Source organism: Trachypithecus francoisi, unplaced genomic scaffold (assembly GCF_009764315.1).
Source record: "Trachypithecus francoisi isolate TF-2019V2 unplaced genomic scaffold, Tfra_2.0 Lachesis_group1, whole genome shotgun sequence".
Classification (NCBI taxonomy): domain Eukaryota; kingdom Metazoa; phylum Chordata; class Mammalia; order Primates; family Cercopithecidae; genus Trachypithecus; species Trachypithecus francoisi.
This window is the reverse complement of record NW_022681454.1, coordinates 166,982,952-167,001,188: the sequence shown is the minus strand read 5'-3', so window position 1 is coordinate 167,001,188 and position 18,237 is coordinate 166,982,952. Positions and strand designations below refer to the sequence as shown.

At 37.7% G+C, this 18,237-nt stretch overlaps 1 protein-coding gene and 1 long non-coding RNA gene across 2 annotated transcripts; one reads left to right on the top strand and one right to left on the bottom strand.

Moving 5' to 3' along the window:
- Window positions 1–1,191: 1,191 nt before the first annotated feature.
- LOC117086136 lies at window positions 1,192–4,058 on the bottom strand. The gene is made up of 2 exons (XR_004438213.1): window positions 2,603–4,058; window positions 1,192–1,524 (listed from the first exon to the last, which is right to left on the bottom strand). It is a non-coding gene; the product is annotated as an uncharacterized LOC117086136 (long non-coding RNA).
- A 1,359-nt stretch (window positions 4,059–5,417) lies between these two features.
- SCRG1 (stimulator of chondrogenesis 1) lies at window positions 5,418–17,303 on the top strand. Its single transcript, XM_033215707.1, has 3 exons — window positions 5,418–6,364; window positions 14,049–14,304; window positions 17,070–17,303. The coding sequence occupies exons 2-3, from the start codon at window positions 14,063–14,065 to the stop codon at window positions 17,122–17,124; spliced, it is 297 nt and encodes a 98-aa protein (XP_033071598.1). The 5' UTR covers window positions 5,418–6,364; window positions 14,049–14,062; the 3' UTR covers window positions 17,125–17,303.
- The last annotated feature ends 934 nt before the right edge of the window (window positions 17,304–18,237 follow it).

Genomic DNA, 18,237 nt, shown 5'->3' with positions numbered 1-18,237 from the left:
CGAAAACGACTTGAGCCAGGTGACTGAAGTTAAATCAATAGTGATAAGTCATGTTCCTGACTTTTTTGTCCATGTGTGATACGACGTGATGGAAACGGCACTTTAACTTTGTGGTCCTCTTTCTACAAACACATAACCCAAGTTTAATCATAAGACCAATATTAGACAGATCTAAGTTGAGAGACATTCTACAAAATACTTTACCAGTATTCCTCAAAACAATCAAAGTCATCAAAAACAGGGAAAGTCGGAGACACTGAGGAGCCTGAAGAGACACTACAACTAAATGTAATGTGGTGTTCTGGGCAGGGGATCCTGCAACAGAAAAAGGTAAAAACTAACTAAAAATAAATAAAGCATGAACTTTAGTTATAATAATGTATTGATGTAGATTTATTAATTATAAAAAATGGACCACACTAATGTAAGAGTTCAATAATAGGGGAAACTGGGCATAGGGTATATAGGAAGTTTCTGTATTAAGCTAACAATTTTTCTGTAAATCAAAAACTATTCTAAAATAAAAATGTTTGTTTAAAAATGATATTTAGAAGCATATACTCATAGAAAAATGGTAAGTAGAAGAAGCAATAAAAACAATCAATTAAACCCCTTATTTTACAAGGGAGAAGACTGAGGGTTTACAGTAGGACTCAGTAGCCAGGCTGGCCAAGTAGCTTGTGCTTTAGAGAGGACCTTGAGGAAGGAATGGTGATCAGTTGCTGAACTTCGCCTTCAGTGACACTGCAACATCTTTCATGGTACACAGCAGACACACAATAAATAATTATGAGTGATTACTTCCCAAGAACCTCTCCTCTACCCAAGAACCTAATCCCCTCACTCATTTATTCATTGACTCATTCATTCATTTAACAAATATTTACTGAGTGACTAGTTTTACTCCTAGAATTATAGTCACTTAAAAACTCTGTCCCAAGGACTGATATTTTGGCAACTTTCCATATCTGACTTTGTAGAAAACACCATTCAGCTGATTTAAGTTTCTGACTGTCCATGTAAGAACTGCTTCAAGTCAAATATGAACAGAAGATGGATGGAGGAAACAGAGTAAAAGAGAGAGGACTCTGTGGCTCACAGAGAGCAGGTGTGATTCATGCACACTCAAATTATGGGCTACAATTTTTTAAAAAGGTACTGTTATTTTAGGTTCTCCAATTTCTCATTCTATTTTTTTTTTTTTTTACTATTTATTGTGGCAGCGGGCTGAGAGCACAGTTTTGTCTTGGTTTCCAGTTTGTGCTCCACTATTTATCAACTGTGTGATCTTGGCCAAGTGCTTAATTTTTTTTAACCCCAGTTCCCCCATCTGGAAACTACCTCATGTAAGTAAGTTGCATGTACTAAATAAGACAACATTTGTAAAATGTTTAGTACACTTGGCAATGCAGTTAATAGCATTATTATTACTAGTATCATTGCTATTATCATTAACATCATCAACTCACCAGATGCTTATCTCTGTGAAACAGCTTCGAGAAGATTAGGGCAATAATTCAGGACCTACAAAAGAATACACGTTGACACACTTAGTCAATCTTTCCATCTTTCTAGGTTTGGTAAGTGAGTAGGTTGTCTCCAACAAATCATAAAATTATTGCTGGACTCTGGGCTATGATTCCATGGACCAGTCCAATGCCCCTCAGAGACTGCCAGGAAACTAAAAAGGTTATTTTCATGTTCTTTTCCTTCTTGGCCTCTTTTCCTGCCAAAGTTTATTTTCATATTAACATTACCATTCATTCTAACTATTCCATGGGCTCCTAAAAGTGGATAGTTTTCTTGGACACAGGTCTCTCCTGATGTTCATTTTTCTGACTTTATTTCTGCAGTATTTAAAATCATGTTACTCATGTTGATACAATCTCTGTGTATCAATTCTGTTAAAAAGCCCAGCACTCCTGGGGCGGCGCAGGGGAAGGGGGCTGCCTTGCTTTCTATGCCCAGGTGAAAGAGAGCTTGTGTTTGATATTCTGACTAAAAGCATTTGATCAAGAAGACTCTCCTGGCTATCCCCATTATAGCCAGGGTTGCCCATCTGGGAATCCTAGCCATTCCCAAGTACATCATACCATCGAAACTGCATTCCAATATGAATGCCTCATGGAAGCATTTCTCTCCCTGCAGGGGAGGTAGCATCAGCTCATCCTCTTACACAACAGCTATTTGGTGATTCTGCTGTCTCTTCAAGGGCCTCACTGATGATTCCTCAGTAGAATCTGTTTTCCTGAGTCTCACTTCAGCTACATAAAGCTAAGTTTGGGTAATAGAGGTTATGTTGTTCAACCCACTTGCAAAAAACAGTCTAAGCATAAACGTCCCAGGTTCAGTGGATATCTTAAGGGAAACTTTAAATAGTTTTAATCGAAGAGGAAACTCTTTTACTGAGTTCAAACATAGTTAAGTTAGTAAAATAGCTTGTTTCTTTTTAACTGATGAAAGATTTTAAAGGTAGTTTTAAGAGGTAATTTTGTCTTCAGTTCATCACTATTTCAACAAGCATATTGTCAGTTAGTTTTCAATAAGTGCAATTATTTTGAGGCCCCTTTTGTCAAGGATACTCACATAAAACAAGTCCTACCTCTGTTCTGGGAAGATGTGAGCTGTGAAGGCTGAAATCAGCTGCTGCTTCTCCCCATACTGCCAGCCTCGATGAGCCCAGAAGGAGTCAAGCCTGAGGGAAATGAGAGAAAGGGGTCAATCAGGGAACAGAGGAGCAGCAGATTCTAAATTAGGGCGAATGCATGAGCTCCCAGGTGGACATCAGAGGAAGAACTAATGCATGTTCCTTTTTTTTTTTCTCACAAGCTTAAGATGTCTGATATCTGAAATTATTTGTATCTGAGACATCTCTTGAAACTTCATCTGATTGGTAGGATTTGGCTGTTTTTGGTGTTTTTCTTTATTTTTCAATTTTGGGAGTTTTTTTTAAATACTAATTAGATCCCTTTACAAATTTAATTTCAGTACTTTGAATGTAATTGCTTAAATTCTGTATAAAATGTTTCTCTACTCATGAATCAGTCTTATCACTAATTTGTGAGGCTTTTCTATTTCTAACAAACCTAATTGCACCTAAGAGTGATAACGTATACCTTTAGAAATAAACACACACATCATCATTATCATCATCATCCTCACCACCATCGTCATCATCGTCACATAAAAATACATAGCTGGACTTATTTTCTGGAAATGTGTACATTACATTTGGATGGCTTTACTTAAAATAGAAGCTCTATGTCACATAAAAGGTTTACTTTGGGAGGCTCCTGAGGCCGTCTCAAAGAAACAGGGTAGTCTTCAAAGCTACATGAAGCGGGTTCGATAAGAGGTCTGAGTAACAGCCCATCAGGAAAGAAAACAAAAAGGCCTTAAGGCTCCACATACAGGAAAATAAAGAGTGGTTTCAGATTTGGGCCACAAATTAAAAGCCACAAAGGCAGACTCTGTGATTGCAGGCCTTGGTTTGCAATTCAACTCCTTCTCAAATGGACAACTCCATGTAATGGACATCAGGATGAATGACAAGCAATTATAAGTTCGATAATGTTTAATAATTCTTCCTAGAAATGATAGGAAGTCCAGCTAGTAATAAACACATGTTTGAAAACACAAGGGATTTGGAGGCCAGGGTCGAAATGTGCTTCTTAGGGGAAAACTTTCCTAAGTGGCTCAGAACATGATCCAGAGACAATTAGATAATTACCAAGAGCTGCTGTGTGCCACTTAGAGCCAGCATTCATAAGCACAACGCCAAGCATATTGTATGGATCTCAGTGTTGCTGGATATAAAAATGAATCAACTATTTTGAGCAGCTATGAATTCAGAAACAAGGAGAAAAAATGAGCAACACAATAAGGGAAATTTAGACAGAATTAGACACACAGGAAAATAAGAGTAAAACAGAGTAAAGAGAGGATCCATCTACAGGGAATGTTGATTTGCCTTGGCACCATACCTCTGGTTTAGATCTACCTGAAGTAAACAGGACGGATAGCTCTTAAAGTGGAATAAAGGCTAGTTTCCATTTTCCTCCTCATATTCACATATTTCTATACATTTAAATCATACAAACAAATTAACTCCATCTGTGTATGGCATCATCTTTATTTAGTAAGACTCACAGCAGACTTGTTTATAAATATGCAAAGGAAATGTGCAGTCCATTGCGCACACACCTCTCATCTCCCTTCCTGAAGTCCATGCCACTTGCTCCAGCTTCAGTGAAATAGAGACCAAGCAGAGATTTGACCTCTGTCAGGGCTGGAACTGCTTCTGGTTGTATTGACCTTCACTTTGCTCTGCCTACCTTCATATCAGGGTGTGCATGTGTGGTTCTCCCAACACTGCTGTCATCAGCAGCCTTCCACTCACCTCCATTCTCTTGAAATACTCTTCCTTTAACTTCCATGATGACACTCTCCTAATTTTTCCCCTACTTCTTTGCCTACCTCTTATCAGTTTCCTTCCCAGTTCTCCACTCAACCCTTAAATGATTCTGCTCTCAGTCCTATCATGAACTCTATAATCTATTCTAAGGGGCAGTACAGCAAAATGGTGGGAAACAAAGACACTAGAAATGCACTGCCAGGGTCTCGCCATTTTCTGGCTGTGTGTGTGATTTGGGGCAGGTTACTTGGCATCTCTGATGTTCCCCCCATTTATAAAATGGGACTAATAATAGTACCTACTTCACAGGGTTGGAAGGAGAGTGAACGCATTCAGATGTGTGAAATGCCTGGCACACAGTAAGACCACAGTAACTTCTTAGTGGTACAACCATGACTTCAGCTATCATTTAGTTGAATAACTAACTCTATTAGTTATTTAGTTGAGATTATTTGATATTGAGTTGATTGGTTGATGAACTAATTCTCTAGACCAGGCTTTTTCCTAAGCTCCAGGTCTATTTAATCAACTGCCTACTAAACATTCTCAATTGTATTTAGGGTTCCTTAAACTCAACATTCACCAACTAACTCATTTCTGTTTTCTCACTCCTCCAGCCAAAACTTTTGTATTCTTTTTCCTAGATGAATAACAGCTCTTCCTTTTATATTCTTTTTCTAGATGATTAACAGCACCATCGTCCAAAGACCCAAGCCTTTGAAAGTTAATAAAGTTTCCTATCTCTATGCTAAACATAAACACTTCATTGATCATCAAGTCTTTTCAGTTTTCCTTCCTATCTTCTCTTCTGGACTACAGCAACAGCCAGTATTCTGTCTTTAGTCTCCTTTCCTCCCAGGAAACCATCCTTGTTTCACACTACAGTCAGGCTTTTCATCCTTTTTAATATGTTTTCATCATCTTTCCATTCATCTTCAGGATAAAATCCAATTTTTTTTAGCATGGCATATGAGGTGCTTCACCAATTTGCTGCTTCTTATCTCTCAGATTTCATCTCCTACCATCTTTGGTTTTAGCCAAGAAACTACCTATAATCTCCAAAGGCGTCACCCTCTCTTTCACCTTCAGGCCTTTGTAATTCAACCTGGAATGCCCTTTCCTCAATTGTCTGTCTAGATAATTCCAACTTCATTACAATATAATCTCTCTAACTCCCAGAACACTACTCCTAATCCAATTTTTTAAAAACCTAAAAGACAGTTAACAGATGTTAGAATTCCAGTATAGTTTGCTGAAAACAGAATAAAATTTCTTTTGTGCCTTTATTTCTAAGACACAGAATACATTTCATTTTTAGTCATCATTTTAGCTTACCATTGACTCGTAATGACTCTTTGGGTGAGAAATGGAAGGGGTGGAATGTGAATTGGAACATATCTTCTACCAAAAATTTGTAAGATATCTAGATGGCTAGGAAAACTGTGGAAGGGGAAGAGGTGCACAGCTAGCCATTCCCCACTTTCCTCTTCTCTCTCTTTCTCTCTCTCTCTCTCACACACACACAGACACACACACACACACACACACTTTTCTTAAGGGAAAAATCACTCTGTGTTCTTTTAAAAATACCTCAGGTTTTATGTTTTATTGCTACCAGAGTCTGCCTCCCTGAGGTTCTTGTATAGACTAGTTATTTCCCTGTGTAAAGAAGCTGTTCAGTTCGTTCTCGCCTGGTTTGGAACGAACTGAACACTTCCAAAGGAGGTAGTTCTTGCAGCCTCCTCTCCTTCCACTCCCCTCCTCCCCGCAGTCCTGGCTGAAGCAGCGAGTCTGTCGATCCCAGGCCAGAGACAAGGCAGACAAAGGTTCATTTGTAAAGAAGCTCCTTCCAGCACCTCTTCTCTTCTCCTTTTGCTCAAACTCACCCAGTGAGTGTGAGCATTTAAGAAGCATCCTCTGCCAAGAAGACCAAAAGGAAAGAAGAAAAAGGTATGTAATTTTTTCTTTTAAAAAAATCTTATGTCAGTTGTTTTACTCCAAACTATTACTGTAGATTAGAGCAGAAATGTATGTATGTGTTGAGTCAGAAGAAAAAGACAGAGATCCTCTGAGGAGATGGTGCAGGCACTTTGAAAAATATGATGCTTCCTAGTAGAAAGGCAAATAATCAGATTAAAAGAGAACAGAAAATATATATTTCTTGGCGAGGAATGTCATTTCATTATAGGTTTAAAAAGAGGCAGATTCTTCACTGTCATTTATTGAATGCCCAAATTCACTCTGAATGTTTTCCCACACAACAGGACTTATCCCAGTCCTCAGAACTATGTGAGGATGACGAAGTATATAAGATTGTTTTAAATGCTGCAGCTGTATTACCTATACTACATGAAGTTAACTGCAACATCTAAGAAAGCCAATGTTTTTTGCTTTTAAAAATCCTGATTCCTGAAAAGAAACTGGTACAAATGTGTGACACAAAGAGGGAATTCATTGAATTCATCCTTGGTGTCCACTCTTGGAACACAACAGTGTCTGTACTGCTAATATAAAGGGAACACTTTTTCCCTCTGAGACTTAGAAAAATTCCTCTTTAAAATTCCTTAACTTAGTTACACAGGCTTTGAAAAGCTCTCCCAAATGCTGGTCCTTTTCTCCAGCGATGATGATTTACTGTGTCCAGGAAAAGAAGGAGAATGATGCAAGACTGAATATTAATATCATCTTCTGGCATGCTCTAAAAGCCTGATCACTTTTAGGGAGGATGTGGATTATGTTTTTCTATGGATGAAGTTTTCTTAGATATTTAAGATGATATATCTGTTTTAAGGATCTTTAAGTAGCTTATTCACTTTTTAATACTACTTCTGTTCTTTAACACATATTTTGGGAAATTTCACTTCAGGACTCAGTCCTTCTAACAAAAACATCTACTAAGGACTCAGTCATTCTAACAAAAACGTCTTCTAAGGCAGTTAATAAGAAAAAAAGAGAACTTTAAAAAAACAGTGGTTTTCATCCTCCAAGAAAGATGAATGGAAAACATCACAGACTGGGCAGGAATTTTAATTTCTCCCAACTATAATTTTGATATTTCAAATGTCAAGTTCTGGGCTGGAGTTTTCATTTGCTTTTGCAGCTTTGCTTCTCTCTTGCTGCTTTTTTGAAAGCAATCCGAGAATGGACTGTCTTTTCTGTCTAATTCATCAACGCTGTTTCACGCCACTGCTCTTAATACCAGTTCCCAGAACTGACATGAGCTGCCTGTATGAGCATTTGCACCATAAATGTCTGAACACTTAAACTGCATGGTCCTGTTAGTTTTGGCAATTAAATGAGATAATTTTTCTTTTTAAGTCTGCTTTTAACTCCAGCCATTCAAAAGCTTGCTTGTGCTGAATGCCCTCAGACAGAAATCAAAATTTGCAATTCCCTACCAAAGGATGGTAGCAATGATTTATTGTTTAGTTGGAAATGTCTTGCTCATAATCCTGCATCCCCTGCAATGATCTATTAAAACTTACAACACTATTAGGATATAAATGGTATCATACAACATTTGGAACCATGTTAATTACATAAAATCGAATTTAAGAAAACAGTGGATAACTACCTAAGCTTCTCTTGCTCACTCCTTCTAATTTTTAGTATGTAACTTTGTTTTCTTTTGTAATTTGGGTGTACTCCAGGAGGAATTTTAAGTACATGTACCGCAACCGAAAAAGAAAAAAAAGACCAATTTGCTTCAAATTGGCCAAAATCATTTCACTCTTGTTACCACTTGAACATATATGGTTTTGATGCATTGCCAAGGATTAAGTTTGGTGTTCTTTAATGAAAACAACAACCAACGTATCCCAGGAACACACTGGGTCAGAAATGTTTCCATTTGCTAAATAATAGTTAAAGCTATTTATCTGTACTTAAGTACAGGAAGAACAGAATTCTGCATTTAAAACATGTATTTTATTTTATTTTATTTATTTGAGACGGAGTCTGGCTCCGTCACCCAGGCTGGAGTGCAGTAGTGCAATCTCAGCTCACTGCAACCTCTGCCTTTGCAGTTCAAGTGATTCTCCTGCCTCAGCCTCCTGACTAGCTGGGACTACAGGAGCATGACACCACTCCCAGCTAATATTTGTATTTTTAGTAGAGTCGGGGTTTTACCATGTTGGCGAAGATGGTCTCAATCTCTTGACCTCGTGATCTGCCCACCTCTGCCTCCCAAAGTCCTGGGATTACAGATGTGAGCCACTGTGCCTGGCCAAAACATGTAATTTATAATGTGTTCACACACACTCACACACACAACTACCAGTAGGTACTTGCCAGGTGTGGAACTTTCCATTGTAGTATGTGACTGAGACTGTGGCAAAAAAAAAAAAAAAAACAATTTTATGCTCTGGCATGAAAATAGAAGAGGTATGCGGTATGATAATTTACCTACTTATTTTTCCAGAAATTTATTTGTTCATTTCACTGAAGGAAGTTTTTTGAACATTTACTGTGAGCTCAGCATCGAAGCAGACACTCTTCTTCAATACAAAAGAAGTAGAAGTTACAATACTTGCTGACTTGATATTAGCATCTCTTCTTCCAGTCCTCTGAATATTGAATTGTCCTGGCCTCAGCCCTTTGCCTCATCTCTGCAGGGTCTACCCTTACTGCCCTGCCAGACCCATAGCTATAGATACTATCAATAAATATCCTGATTGCTCTCAAATTTGTATTTCCAGCCCTGATTTTTAGACTCACATTCAACTGCCTACTCAACATCTTCACTTGGATATCTAATAGGCATCTCAAATCTAACTTGTCTAAAACCTCATTCCTGGATTCCTGCCAAAATTGGCTCCTTCCAATTCTTCCTCAGTTGAACAAATGGCAACACCATTCAAGCCAAAAACCCAAGAATCATCCTTGATTCTTTCCCTCTTGCCTCATATCTCCCATTGGTTCTCACCAAAAGCCTCTTTTCTTCTATTTCCAATCTTGTCCCACCACAATACATCTTCACAGACCAGCCAGGGATTTTTTAAAAAGGCATAAATCAGATCATGCTACTGTTCTGTCAAAATCTTCCAATGGCTTCTTAATATACTCAATACAATCTGAACTCTTTATCATATCTTCTAGGCCCTTTATGATTGTTCCCAATCTTCCTCCTTGGCTATAGGTAAATTCACATAATAACCAATTCACTAAATAATTAATCAGCTTTCTGAATTTCCCACTCCCCATATTCAATTGTAGTCATATTCTCCAAATGGTTAACCAGCTTATAAAAATGTTGACAATGACAAGGCATTATTTACTCAAATTCACAGTTCTTGTAGGACAGATTATACATAAGTGCTTTGGGCACATAGAGCAAGGGAGCTATGAGAGTAGTATTGTCTGGAATCAGGGAAGGATTCTTAGAAGATATGAGTGTGAGGTTTGTCCTTCATGGATGCTTTGGTCAGAAATTAATATCAAGGGAAGGGGTGAGAAGGAACAACAAGGCAGAGACACATACATATGATTAAAGAGATGAGTGGCTTGACTGCCTGGCTAGCTGAACAGGAATGAATGATAGATGTGGAGACAAAGTGAAAGGAAGGCCTCAGATTAGTCCTAAGAAGTCCACATATTCTTTCAGACAACATAAAACCTCTGTAGGCTCTTGCCTAGAATAAAAAATATGTTTTTGGAAAAGCATTCATTTTCAAGTATGCGCCAAGCATCGTATTAGCCACTGGTGTATGGTAGTGAACAAAATAAATTGCTGTCGTGGAGCCTTTGGTCTAATGAGAATGACAGACATAAAATGAGTAAATTCACAAATATATAATTTAAATTGTGATAAATATCATTAAGGAAAAGAAAAGGACACTATGAAAGAATAAGGTTGAAACTACCTTAGATTGAAAGGCCATGGAAGGAATGACATTTAAACTGAGACCTAAAAGTCAAAACAGCCAAAAAAAGAACATTCCTGGTAGAGAGAGCAACATATACAAAGACCATAATAGAAGAAAAAGGTTTCCTTTTAATTATAAGGAAATCCTCTATACATCTTTATTGTTAAATGCAACAAAATAGCATAAGAAAATATGAAACTCATTGATAAAGATAAGTGTATATACAAATACTGACTACTATATTACTAAAATGATGGTGGTTAAATTCCATTTAATTCTAGCATAAAAGTTAAAAGACAAAAGTATTAAAATAACTATAATTTAAAATATGTCTATGTATACACAATATAAATAGATGTAAATTGTGACATCAATAACATAGTGTGGTGAGAGAGAATTAAAAGAGTAGAGTTTTTGTATGTGATTGAAGTTAAGTTGTTATCACCTCAAAACAGACTTATAATTATAAATTTTTTTTTTTTTTTGAGATGGAGTCTCTCTCTATCACCCAGGCTGAAGTGCAGTGGCGCTGATCTCGGCTCACTACAACCTCTGCCTCCTGGGTTCAAGCGATTCTCCTGCCTCAGTTTCCCAAGTAGCTGGGGCTACAGGCACCCGCCACCACGCCCAGCTAATTTTTGTATTTTTAGTAGAGAAGGGGTTTCACTGTGTTAGCCAGGATAGTCTCGATCTCCTGACCTCATGATCCACCTGCCTCGGGCTCCCAAAGTGCTGGGATTACAGGTGTTAGCCACTGTGCCTGGCCAATTATAAAATATTTTATGTAAGCCTCATGGTAACCACAATGGAAATACCTATAGCAGTTTACACAAAAGAGAAAGGAATCAAAGCATATGAGGAAAAGGAGAAGAAGAAGGAGGAGGAGGAGGAGGAGAGGGAGGGAGGGAGGGGGGAGGAAAAAGGAGGGAGGAGGGAGGAGGAAGGAGGAAGGAGGAGAAGAAAACAACAACCAACAAAACACAAAGGAAGACAAGGCAGGGGAAAAAGCACCAAAGAACTACAAGACAACTAGAAACAATAAGCTAAATGGCAATAGTGAATTATTCCCTATCAATTATTACTTTAAGTGTAAATGGATTAAACTCTCCAATCAAAAGACTTAGGGTTGCTGAAAGAAAAAAATCATTATATAACTATATGATTTCTGCAAGTGACTTACTTAACATTTAAGGACACACAAGCTGAACGTAAAGAAATGAAAAAATATATTCCATGCATATGGTAACTAAAAGAAAGCAGAGTGGACTATTTTATATCTGACAAAATAGACTATAAGTAGAAAACTGTCACAAGAGACAAAGAAGAAAATATAATGATGAAAGGGTTAACCACCAGCAAGCTATAACAATTATATACACAACCAACATCAGAGCACATAAATATATAAAACAAATATTGACAGAACTAAAATAAGAAATAGACAGCAACACAGTAATAGTAGGAAACTGCAATACTCCACTTTTAGTAACGGATAGAATAACCAGACAGAAAATCAACAAAGAAAGAGTGGACTTCAACACCAGTATAGATCAAATGGACCTAACAGACATATATAGAACATTCAGGTCAACAGCAGAAGAATACACATTCTTCTCAAGTACATACAGAAAATTCTCCATGATCAATCATATTCGGTCACTTAAACCATGACCTACAAAAAGCCCATTGGAAGATATTATTTATATATGCTGGATTGTGATGCACTGTAACACTACAATGTCTTGCTCCATTAAACCTGAAAATATATAAAATGAAGTAGATCTCATTTTAGCCTTTTCTTTCACTAATGTTTGGAGGTAGGAATTAAATTGGATATTGATAATTCTAAGGAAATGTACAGCCAAAGCCAAAAATGGCTAACTCAAATTAGAATGTGAGACAAAGAAAATCTGAAACACTTAGGAGTAGGAAGAAATACTTTGTTTCTAATCTAAAGGAAAAAAAAAAAGCAATAAATGTATTTATTTAAAAATCAATGATCTTATCTAAAATGATTTACCTTTAAAATATACCTAATCACTAAAAACTTCATACCAAAAATTTCCATTCCACAATACTGTTTTCTTTTCTTTTTTTCTGAGATGGAGTCTCGCTCTGTCACGCAGGCTGGAGTGCAGTGGCTTGATCTTGGCTCACTGCAACCTTTGTCTCCCAGGTTCAAGCCATTCTCAAGTAGCTGGGATTACAGGTGCACGCCACCATGTCTCGCTAATTTTTGTATATTTAGTAGAGACAGGGTTTCGCCATGTTGGGCAGGCTGGTTTTGAACTCCTGACCTCAGGTGATCTGCTGGCTTCGGCCTCCCAAAGTGCTGGGATTACAGGTATGAGCCACTACGTCTGGCTATTCCACAATATTGTTTTCTTTCCAAGTACAATATCCAAAGAGAAATATCCTCTATCTGTTTTCCCTCTTTCCAAGGAGGGAAAGATACTTTGGCACCTGTTAATGAGATAAAATCTGAATGGCTCTAGATTCTAATTCTGGTTCCTCCACGATTTTGCTATTCTTCCTTTACTACGATAGTCTCCATTTTCTTCACATCCAATATAGAAACCAGAGAAGTCTAATTAGGTAGATACTTAATATTCTATAGTTCTATACAAATCCTGTACTTGAAAAATTATCTCCTAGAAGAGAAATTAGAATTGTTGGTATGACTTCAGGGTTCAAACTAGGATTGGTGGGTGGAAGCTATAGAAAACTATTTTACAATAAGGGAAATGTTAGAAATGTATCAGTGGGATATGTTGACTTAGTCAATAATGAGTTCCCCATCATGGTAGGGGTTCATGGTAGGCTAGATAATTATAAGGCAGGAATTCAAGCCTTCGTTTTCAAGTGCAGCTAAGATGAAGTAGTCTATGTGGGATACAAATCCAAACGTTACTAAAAATTTGCAACAATGGGTATTAAAATACTTCTGGAAGTTAAAAAACAATCAAACTATAAATATATCTGTACACTACCATCTGTCGTTATCAACATAAATGGGTTTTTTGTTTCTGTCAGGAGGGGACCCAGCTTCTTTGACAATGTTGTTAGGATGTAACATAATGTAAGGTAAAGAACCACTGTATTCAATTATGTTACTTGTTCTAGAAATTTTCCTGAGTTTATACCACCTTAAAAAGCAGGTGTTCTCTACTGAATGTTCAAAATATATATGGCTTTGGGTACTTCTTAAATGCAGATTCCAGCTCTCACCAACACCTCCTCCCTGCCTACAGCATGTGTGTGACTGTGTGTGTGTGTATGTGTGTGTGTATCAAGGTCTCACTCTGCCACCCCCAGTAGAGCAGTGGCACAATCATGGTTCACTGCAGCCTTAGACTCCTGGGCTCAAGTGATCCGGAGTAGCTGGCAGGACTACAGGCACACGCCAGCATGCCTGGCTAATTTTTTAATTTTTTGTAGAGACAGGGTCTCACTATGTTGCTCAGATTGGTCTCAAACTCCTGGGCTCAAGCAATCCTTGTACATCAGCCTCCCACACTGAGATTACAGGCATGAGCCACTGTGCCTGGCCCAGAAGCCTGAGCATTTGATTTTTAACAAATATTCCAAATGGTTTTTTATTATAGATGGTCATAAAACTATACTTTGAGAAGCACAAACAGGATTGTAGAAAAGGCTAACTCCCATTCTTTCTAGCCAAGAGTTTATAAGCATGCTACAGAACTTCATTCAGATGAATTCTATCTCTAAAAAACAAACATTGACACATTTTGGTCTTTCTTCTATTTTAGGGCCAAAAGCCAAAATGAAATTGATGGTACTTGTTTTCATCATTGGGCTAACTTTGCTGCTAGGAGTTCAAGCCATGCCTACAAATCGCCTCTCTTGCTACAGAAAGATACTAAAAGATCGCAACTGTCACAACCTTCCTGAAGGAGTAGCTGACCTGACAGAGATTGATGTCAATGTCCAGGATCATTTCTGGGATGGGAAGGGATGTGAGATGATCTGTTACTGCAACTTCAGTGAACTGCTCTGCTGCCCAAAGTAAGAATGAAATCACAAAGTGTATTGCCCGGAAATGTATGCAGAACAACTTTTAGCTACATCTTCATAATAGGTTTGCTGAAATTAATAACCCTTTTAGTAAAATCCTGTTCAAATCCCAGCTCTTTTCTAGAATAATCACTATTGTGTAAAGAACTAAATGCTTTCATTTAAATGAAAGTTCAAGGGAATTTAGCTGAGTTTAATAAAAGTAAATAAAATCCAGAAAATAATATTTCAATCTATTAAATTCTAAACTCCCCATCTGATTTTTACCACACACACACACAAATCTACCAGTAGCAGAAGTCAAGCTCAAGGTTGAAATCTTAAACAAACTTGAAAACCAATAAAAGGTTTTAGATAACAGATCCCAGTGAGGCTGGGCCCGGTGGCTCATGCCTGTAATCCCAGCACTTTGGGAGGCTGAGTTGGGCAGATCAGGCTGAGATCAGGAGTTCGAGACCAGCCTGGCCAAAACGGTGAAACCCCATTTCTCCTAAAAATACAAAATTTGCTGGGCGCGGTGGCACGTGCCTGTAATCCCAGCTACTCAGGAAGCTGAGGCAGGAGAATCGCTTGAACCGGGAAGGCTGAGATTGCAGTGAGCCGAGATCGCACCATTGCACTCCAGCTTGGCGACAAGAGTGAAACTCCATCTCAAAAACAACAACAACAACAACAACAACAACAACAACAACAACAACAAAACCCCAAAAAACAAAAACTCAACAAATGGATCAATTCACTGAACAGAAAAGTTTAGTAATGGTCAAAAATAAATTTCTAGTTCTATGTGTAAGTTAACCAGAAATGAACTAGATAGAAGTTCAAGACAATTTATCTACCATTGTTTTCTACTTATATTTTAAGTATAAATATTTATTGATTTATCTACTATCGTTTTGTACTTAAAATACAAGCATACATGGTGAAACCCCATCTCTATAAAAATACAAAAAAAAAATTAGCCAGGCATGGTGGCACACACCTGTAATCCCAGCTACTTGGTAGGCTGAGACAGGAGAATCACTTGAACCCAGGAGGAGGAGGTTGCAGTGAGCCTAGATCATGCCATCGCACTCCAGCCTGGGCGACAAAGCAAGGCTTAACCTCAAAAAAAAAAGAAAAAAAAAAGGTGTAAAATGATGGTAGACAAATTAATAAATATTTTTAGTTCTTGATTTTAAAATCATTTCCCCCTGGTTATTGAGGAATCTTTCAAATCCCATGATCTTGGATATTTCATACTGAAATTAGCTTTTTCAAATTACTTTCAACAGATATCATCATATTTTCATCCTTCTAAGAAATCTGTGAAATAGAAAAGGTAGATATAACCATCTTACCAAGGAAAGGTGCAGAGAGTTGAAATGACCAGTACTATCCCACATAACTAGCTAATATCAACACTGAGATTAGAACTCATGTGTTCTGATTCAGAACAGATTTTTCATCTACCAAGCCAGCTGGCTCTCAAAGTGTGGTTCCCAGAACAGCAACTTCAGCATCACCTGAGTTTTTAAAATTGCATATCCATCCCTTGGACTCCACCCCAGACCTACTAAATCAAAAAACTCTGGAGGTAGGACCCAGGAATTATGTTTTTTTTTTTTGAGACGGAGTCTCATTCTGTTGCTCAGGTTGGAGTACAGTGGTGCAATCTCGGCTCACTGCAAGCTCTGCCTCCCAGGTTCACGCCATTCTCCTGCCTCAGCCTCCCGAGTAGCTGGGACTACACGCGCCTGCCACCACGCCCAGATAATTTTTTTTTTTTTTTTGTATTTTTTCAGTAGAGAGGGGGTTTCACTGTGTTAATCAGGATGGTCTCGATCTCCTGACCTCGTGATCCGCCAGCCTCAGCCTCTCAAAGTGCTGGGATTACAGGTGTGAGCCACAGCACCAGGCTGGGACCCAGCAATTATGCTTTAACAAACCTGCCAGGTGATTCTAATGCACAGTAAAGTTTAAGAATCACTGCACTAAATAATGATGCCAAGAACTTGAATTAATTAATCTCATGAAGTGACAATTTTTCCTGTACTACATAAATGAAATGCCAAATAATATTAAAATGCCATGTTTGCTTTTTTTGTATGACTTGAAAACAGTTTACTGAAATGGACTTACATTTATATTATGATATAATTTTGTGATTATCTCTGTTAATGGATGAGAACAGCAGTGTGGATGTACTTGATTTTGGGAAAATCAAAGAGAAATACTAAGTATATTTCTAATAAGCCATAATTATAATATCACCATGCATCTGTATATAATTTTGTATTATTCCATGCATTTTTATATATTACTTTATGTGATCTTTTCAGCCAGGGAAAGTTGAGTAGCTTTGTAACATTTCTCCTTTCCCCACAAAACCTAGAAATTTATTTAATAAACAAGAAATGTTGAATCTTCTGTTTCCTGACTGCAGATTTAAACTTCATGGCCTATCCCCATATAAGAGACATGAAATTGTATACATGGCCATAAAGTTTTGAAATTACCTAATATTTCTTTTTCTTCATAGATAAACGATAGCATGATATCAATGGCAAATGGGGGGAAAGGAGACAAATCAATAACCTTCTTGGTCTTTGTTGCTTCTGTGGCAAGTCCTCCCACACATCTCTTTACATTTTAGTCACCTAAAAAGAATAATCATAACTGAAATCCTGGAAATCACTGTCTATTTTTAACCTAGAAAAGACTGACTAATATCTTAGCCTTAAGGTGAATTTAATTGATGCTCTACTTTCTTTCAGAGACGTCTTCTTTGGACCAAAGATCTCTTTCGTGATTCCTTGCAACATTCACTGAGAATCTTCATGTATTCTGGAGAACACCATCCCTGATTTCCCACAAACTGCACTACATCAGTATAACTGCATTTTTAGTTTCTATATAGTGCAATAAAGCATAGATTCTATAAATTCTTACTTGTCTAAAACAAGTAAATCTGTGTTAAACAAGTAGTAATAAAAGTTAATGCAGTCTAATTTTTCTCTGTGGACATTGTTGGCATTGGTTAAAAATTTTGTCTAGAAATGTAATCTATGAGGTGTTCATTATACTCAGTTAAAGAGTTCTGCCCCCCCAGATGAAGAGCCATAGGCATGGCTCAAGGACAGAAAATACTTTCAGTCCTTAGTTGACAGTTACTAACCATGCATTGAAAGAACCAAGTATAAGTTGAGATTCTTGGAAGGGAGGTAGAAATTTTCTAGTAAGAAGGAAAAAGAGACCAGCCTGGGCAATATAGCGAGACCCCCTCTTTACAAAAAAATTTAAAAATTAGCAGGTTGTGGGTGCCCACACCTGTAGTTCTAGTTACTCAAGAGGGTCATTTGAATTTAGGAGTTCGAGTCTGCAGTGAGCTATGATTGCGCTACTGCACTCTAGCCTGGGTGACCCAGAGCAAGACCCTGTCTCAATTAAAAAAAAAAAAAAAAAGGAAAAGGGAGGGAAAGGAAAAAGCGAACAATATTTGAGCGAATATTATGTATGCTAATAACTTTAAGTACATTTCAGGCTGGGACTGGTGGCTAATGCCTGTAATCCTAGCATTTTGGGAGGCCAAGGTGGGAAGATCACTTGAGCCCAGGAGTTTGAGACCAGCCTGGGCAACATAATGAGATCCTGTCTTTACAAAAAAATTTAAAAATTAGCCGAGCATGGCGGCATGCACCTGTAGTCCCAGCTATTTGGGAGGCTGAGGTGAGAGGATCACTCGAGCCCAGAAATTCAAGGCTGCAGTGAGCTAAGATGATGCCACTGAACTCCACCATGGAAACAAAGAGTGAGATTCTGTCTCAAACAAACAAACAAACAAACAAAAACCAAGAACTTTAAGCACATTTCATTTTACTCTCTTAAAAAATGACAACAAAAGCTTTTAAGGTAATTCTCAGCCCCATTTTTCAGCTGCTAACT